Source organism: Capsicum annuum, chromosome 4 (genome assembly GCF_002878395.1).
Source record: "Capsicum annuum cultivar UCD-10X-F1 chromosome 4, UCD10Xv1.1, whole genome shotgun sequence".
Taxonomy (NCBI): domain Eukaryota; kingdom Viridiplantae; phylum Streptophyta; class Magnoliopsida; order Solanales; family Solanaceae; genus Capsicum; species Capsicum annuum.
In genome coordinates, this window is record NC_061114.1 from 37,869,473 (window position 1) to 37,876,369 (window position 6,897).

Genomic DNA, 6,897 nt, shown 5'->3' on the forward strand with positions numbered 1-6,897 from the left:
TGTTTTGTGGTTGTTTTTTATGGTGTTAATGGAGGAAAATAAAAAAATTTGAAGAAGAGTGTTGGTGGAGAATGGATTTGAGGTTGTTAATGGAGGAATTTAAGTGTTGTGGATGTTTTGGAGAATAAAGAATAAAAGGTGTTTAATAGAGAATTTTATTTTTAATTTAGTGTTTTGTGGTTGTTTTTTATGGTGTTAATGGAGGAAAATGAAAAAAATTGAAGAAGAGTGTTGGTGGAGAATGGATTTGAAGTTGTTAATGGAGGAATTTGAGTGTTGTTGATGTTTTAGAGAAGAAAGAATAAAAGGTGTATTTTTTTTTTTAAAATTATATTTTAAATATAATATTAGTATTTTTTTTCCTTTTTACTAGTATATTCATTTTTTTCCTTTAAATAAATATTTAAAAGAAATTAAATGGACCAAAAAATGAGCTTTAACGCGCTCAATGACACTTGTTTACGCGCTAACAGTTAGTTAAGGGTGATTTTAATTTATTTTAAAGATGTTAAGGAGTGAATAAATGAAAGTTAATTTTAAGTGTTAAAGTGAATTGGAGGACAAGTTCAGAGATTAAAAGATGCATTATATAATATTATATTATTATTTATAAACATGAACAAAATGGATGACTAAGGGCATTTTAGGTAATTCATATCTGTGATATTTTAACTTACATCTAATACATGGTGAAATAATATCCACACACCTATCTGCCATCATCTTATCACCACATACATAATTCTAGAAGAGATTTCTGAAATGAATATGTAATAGCATCTCTCAGTTATAATTCACCAATTGTTCAATCTCATCACAAAGTCTCAAGGTAGCTATCTCTACTTTACTACATTAATTTCTTCCTACTTCGTTTTCGATCTTTTTTTCCCAAAACAATAATTTTTGTAAAAAATGTATGTGTTGTTACAAGTTGGAAAGAGAGATTCTTGAATACCCATTTCTATTTTTGGAAATTTTAAGCTTTGCAGTTGCTAGGTCTTGCTGTGGTTGATATGTTGATTTCAGTAAGTATTCTTTTGAAGTCTGACAGTTTGCTTACTTTAGAAACATTTTTGGTTTCTTCTGCTAATTTTGGGGGTGTTGGATAGATTCAAATGGAATATTTTGTGCTGAAGTAGTTGATTACATGATTCTTGCCGTTCCAATCCCTTGCAGACACAGTAATTATTTTCCGTCATTTGATACCAACTGATATGTGTGCTAAACCAAGTTTCTCTTTTTCCCCCTCTGAAAAAATTTTGATCCAATGCGGAAACATCTGTTTTGCTTTCGATGCAAGTTAATAGAGGAAATAAATCACTTCTATTTCTTCATCCTGTAAATTAGATGGTATTGCACTCTTAATATAAGGAACAATGTACTGTCTTTACATACATATTAGATGAAGAATTCTATTTGCTACCTGTTTAAAATGGATTTATATACGTCTTAACAGTTGATGAAAGCGGAGTATGCAACACAGATGCGTGTGCTGTATCACCAAGTGCCAGGCATATCTTTGTTTGGCTATAGATGTGTTATTTAGAGTAGTGATTAATGAAATAACTATGCTAAATGTAGTGTTTCCATTGTATTGTATTGTTCCTTCAATCTGATTTTCTGTACATTTCATGACTTTCATTTGCACGAGTATGCTTATTGTTATTGATTAATTATTCTTTTATTTTCCTATTCTCATGTTTCTATTTTTATAGCTTGATTCATTAGCCTTGATAATTGTATTTCTTGTTGTTGTCCTTGCTTGTTTTTGTGGTACTTTTTTAAGTTAGGGGTAAGGTCTGCGTACACACAACCCTTCTTAGACCCCAATGGAGGGGTTATAGTGGGTATGCTGTTGTTGCTTAGACTTATGAGGTTCATCCAGTTCTGTGGCTACTAACTATTTCATTGAAGATGTGTTTGAAATATTAGAATTGATGCTCTACTTTTATGAGGTTAAAACATTTTTGGTCTGACTGTAACAATCAAAGATCAACATTGTAGTAAGAAATAGAAGTATCTAAAAAGAGGTTATTTTTCTTGCATCAATGACTATTGATTTACCAGTGCTCTGTCGGTCCATTTAGTGGGTTCTCTCCCAAAAACAAAATCATACTATACATTGCGCATACGTGACAGTGAGAAAGATAAAAAAATATGTCATGCCTAGGGATGGCTTCTAGATCTTAGTAAAAGAAAACATACGAAACAACTTGCTATGTAACTAGCAAGAACTAGCAAATTTATTTCTTTCAATTGAGACATTCTTGAAGAATTGGGAGTTTTGTGGCAGTATTATCATTGTATCACGTATGGCTATGGCTACTGCAAATAGGCTTGGACTATTCGCATTCTTGATTACTGGGTTGGCCATTTTCTTTTAAGTTGAGAAAGTGTTAGCTCTTGGCCTGAACCAAGTCTTCCTTATAGAGCCTCTGTCTTGGCTGTGCTGAGTCTGACTTGCTTAAGCCTGCTATCTTGGTCATTCATTGATTTTCTTAATCTCTGTCTGCTCCGTAGTTGCTACTTGGCTACTTGCTATCGTATGTTCTCAGTGGTCTTCTCTATATTTTTGTGTGTATTTTTCCTCATATATTATGGAATGCAGTAAATATGTCTTTTGATTATCCTGGCCTTATCTTTCCTATGATGAATTTATTCGGAGTCATGCATGTTACAATCACAGTATCTCAGTATGGCAAAGTGGCAGTGTTCTGTAAAAGAGTTGAAGAATTTATATGAAGTCATTAACAACCCGAAAATATTTGCCTCATCTGTTGTAAATAAAAGCTAATTCACATGGCCTATTACATATGGAGCCTTTACTGCAACTCTCATGCTAGGAGGAGGATTGGTCTATGTGATTTCAACTCATTCATGAACTTCGAGCTGTGGTTGAAAGCATAGAAATCCTGAGAGATAATTTATAGTTGTGATGCTTCTTTATACCTCCCGATTCAGTGGAACTTGGTTTTTATGATACTTATTTGTCACTTGTAGAGATGGGCTTCTTGATTTTCCAATCAATTAAATATGGTGTACAATATTGTGGGTTGACATGTAGAAGTGATCCTATGTACTGAAACTCAATAGACGGTGCGCTTATTGATTTTCCAATCAACTAGAATATGGTGTACAATATTGTGGATAAAATATTGTGGGGGTGTCTCTATGTATTAAAACTCAAATGGACGGTGTTTTCCTTGTAACAATAGCTCATTGCCACACCTTTTTGATTTTGAAATTAGAAATAATAATTCTTGGACCATATTTCGGCCCTTTATGATTTGCTACTCATTTTAAGCGTAAAGCGATTTATTTCTATCCTTATGTTGCGGACTACGTTATGCTATTCACAGTATTTATATTTGGACTCCGTACTTTGTTTGTTGGATCTGTAGTAATTCCTTATAGCCAATAAGAGGTAGTGAATTTGGATATATTATTGTAATGGCTTGCTACTCATCAAGTAAACTATACGTAATTGTTTCTTTGGTGTTTGTTCTAAGCTTAATTGGTTGTGTTCTTGGTGAATTTCCAGCTTGCTCACTCAAAGATGAAAGAATGGTTGAAGATCATGGACATGGAAAACTGGGGAAGCTTAATGAATGCCAGAATCAAACTACACGTAGGTACTAATGAAAATTCCAATGAATACACCAACCCCTTTTCTTATATTTGATTTCTATTTTTGCTTATAATTGAGCTTGACTCATCAAGTAAACTGTACAGAAATTGACCTTATCATATGCATATGTGGATTTTGGTTCATATATGCCTGTCAAGGATCTAACTTACTGGAGCCTTATGCTGTTATGCATAATATTTTCAACATTTGAATCTTACAGATCATAAAGGACTAATACTAATTTAGTATTCCTACTAAGAGAGGGAAATTAGAAACTTTGAGAGCTCAATATATTAACACGAAAGAAGTGAGGTTTTTCTTTACAATCAATTACGTGGTGGTTTGCTGTATTCAGACCTAAAGTCCGGTTGGAAGAGTTTTGGGATTTTTATGTTTCGTGATTTTTCTGTTGTTTACCATTGGTACTTGGGATATGGCGGGAAGACTTCCAGATCAGGATCTAGAAATTGATGGGTGGCTTTTTATGCAAGGACTAGCAGATATCTATATTCTTGCATATGCAAAAAATAATTTTAGCCACTTGCCAATTGACTGTGTAGCAGCTTTCCTATTTTTCTTAGCTGATGTGTAATCCATTGTGTAGTAAGTCTACGTTGAAGAGTCCCACATAGGGTTCTTAGGGGATGAGTGGTATAAGTTGGACAATCCTCAGCTCTTGAGCTAACTTCCGGGGTTGAGATTTGTTGAATTGACCCCTTTTAAATGTAGCTTGTATATGACCTGAAACATGTTGGTTGTTGAAAATTTAATTACATAAATTAGTTTAACCTAGAGAGTTTGGATCTGTTGTTTACAGATTCCAAGAGGCGGGTCCTTTGAACGCTAAAAATGTACTAGGAGCAGAAAATAGAAGGCCAGTTCCAAAATGGGAGGCGATCATCCGAAGAACGTTAGACTGGATGAAGGAACCTGAGACTAAGCTCAAGAGTTATAGTGCCCTCTCCAGCTTTAAGGACTTCTCTGCTTCTGGCATAGTTGCTGATGCGGTTGATGCTCCTGCAATGGATATAATTGAAGAGGCATCCCTTGTCGTACCTTTGGTTTAGAAAGGTGAGTTGAGGACGAAGTTATTTATCAAGCAGTCCCTGCTATAGAAGTGGAAAGTTCCTCTTTTGTCATAATGTAGAAAAGGATGTACGGCTGAAATTTCTGAAGCGCGTAAAAGCATTTCCATATATTATATCAACAATGATCTATTACTGCCTTGTAATTAGCATTTTATTCAACAAATTCTTGATTTGCCTACCAATTCTTAAAAAAGGAGAAATGAAATGCTTCATGTTTGGGTGTTTTCAAGTATGGTTATCTTGGACCTTATTTAAGATAGGCATAAGAGAAAATCACTCTTTGGTCACCATATCTTTCATAGCATGTAATTCATGATTTAAGTGTAAAGTCGGCTGTCAGAACAATTCTAAGAATAGTCATTGATTTTTTGTGCTTGAGCAACAACTTAGAGCCTCCATTGCTTCTACCTATTATGGAAATGTAGGATTAGAGGAAGATGAGATCTTCGTTTATGATGGTGCCAAAAGTGATAATATCTCGACTTCAGGTTTGGTTTTCTCTACATTTATCCATCTTTTTCAAATTACAGCCACCAACTTTCACTAATAGCTTTTCGAATTTCTTGACCGGATATCAGGTTCTTTTTGGGTCTAATGTGACTATAGCTGGGCAAGACCCATCATATCCGGTAAATGTTTCAGGCTTTTACCTCTGTTCTTCTCTATTGTAACAAAGTCAAAAAAGAGGAGTTGAAGGACAGCCCAAGCTATACCTGCATACTCTAGATTTGCGATGTCTATTTTGTTTTATGATTTCTCACATCATGTGTGATTTAAGTGAAGTGGTACTATGTTAGAACTTTAGAAATTTTTTTATACTTTTGCAAAGGCTATTGATACATATTTTATTACTTTCATTATTGCATCTAATTGCACATTTTCCTTTTATTTGTTTGTCTCTTAATTTTCTGTTGGACTACACCTTGTATTATTTTATTACCAGGCCTTGGAAAAAGGTTTTAAGCTAAGCCTTGTTTATGTTTCTACTGTAGGCTTGTCTGGATTCAAGTGTTATTACGGGCCAAACTGGTCAATTTCAGTAGGATGTGGAGAAGTATGGAAATATTGCATACATGAGATGTACTCCAGAAAATGGGTTCCTTCCTAATTTATCCAGTGTTCCACGGACAGACATATTTTTCTGTTAGCCTAATAATCCAACTGATGCGGCGGCATCAAGAGATCAACTGACTAAATTGGTGCAATTTGCTAAAGACAATGGCTCAATCATTGCTTATGATTCTACATATGCTATGTATATATGTGATGACAGTCCAAAGTCCATCTTTGAGATTCCTGGAGCCAAAGAGGTACTTGTGCTATTTCAGTATCAGAATTCTTAAGATCTTTTAGCCAAAGAAGGGTCTATCGAAAATAGTATCTTTACCTCCCAATAATATAGGGGTAAGGTTTGCATATACTCTACCATCCTCGAACCCTAATTGTGGAATTACATTGGATATTGTGGTGTTGTAATAATATGACTGGGATTGATTATTCTGACTGAGATAGCCTGCATTGATGGAGATTTTATTAACTTTCTGGTATTCAGTTTCGTCTTGTATTTAGGATTAATTTTGTTCCAAGATCATGAAGCTTAAGATGTACTTATATAAGTAACATTTTTATTAAGATGCTTGGTTAATTGTCATTCTTTAGTACCCATCCTTAAGAAGTTCTCACTTTGTACTCTATATATATTCAACCTTGATAAATAACTCCTTTTAAGTTAATTTATTTTCTTGATCAGGTTTGTAGATTTCAAGATTATTAGCCTTCTCAAGATAAAAAACAAGAAGTATAGTTTGAAGATTGTTATTGTTAGAGCTTCTGTGGTCTTATGCCCTACGTCGTGATGGGAACTGAAAATAAAACACTATTTGTCAATTCATAACTTTCAATTCATAACTTTCTCTTTCCTGTTAATTATTCTTAATTACAATTTATAGTATCACTCATGTATTTTCTCTCTTTCTCTATTTTCTGTTACTCTTTTTTTTTTTCTTTTTCAATTTTTTTTCCCTTTTTTTTGGTTTCTCTTTCTTTTTCCTTTTTTCTCCTTTTTTTTTTTTTTTTTTTTTTTTTCTATTTTTCATTGCTCTCCTTCTATTTCTCTCATTTTTTCTATTTTTTTTTCACTTTCTTTTCATTTGTGCGAACTACCAAACACAAATACAAGTG

The 6,897-nt window shown here is 33.6% G+C and overlaps 1 protein-coding gene across 14 annotated transcripts; it reads left to right on the top strand.

Annotated features, from left to right (window-relative positions):
- The first annotated feature begins 626 nt into the window (after positions 1–626).
- LOC107856612 lies at positions 627–6,685 on the top strand. Of its 14 annotated transcripts, none has more exons than XR_007054880.1 (7): positions 690–829; positions 3,542–3,632; positions 4,446–4,699; positions 5,142–5,204; positions 5,295–5,345; positions 5,709–6,026; positions 6,467–6,685. XR_007054880.1 is itself a non-coding variant. In XM_047411781.1 (5 exons), the coding sequence occupies exons 2-4, from the start codon at positions 1,460–1,462 to the stop codon at positions 4,693–4,695; spliced, it is 393 nt and encodes a 130-aa protein (XP_047267737.1). In that variant the 5' UTR covers positions 705–829; positions 1,457–1,459; the 3' UTR covers positions 4,696–4,699; positions 5,709–6,367. The 14 variants fall into 14 exon arrangements, 2 of the variants coding, with proteins under 2 accessions (XP_047267737.1, XP_047267736.1); XR_007054879.1 differs by lacking the exon at positions 6,467–6,685 and adding an exon at positions 982–1,025 and having other exon boundaries at positions 705–829; positions 3,542–3,628; positions 5,709–6,367; XR_007054876.1 differs by lacking the exon at positions 6,467–6,685 and adding an exon at positions 982–1,025 and having other exon boundaries at positions 709–829; positions 5,709–6,367.
- The last annotated feature ends 212 nt before the right edge of the window (positions 6,686–6,897 follow it).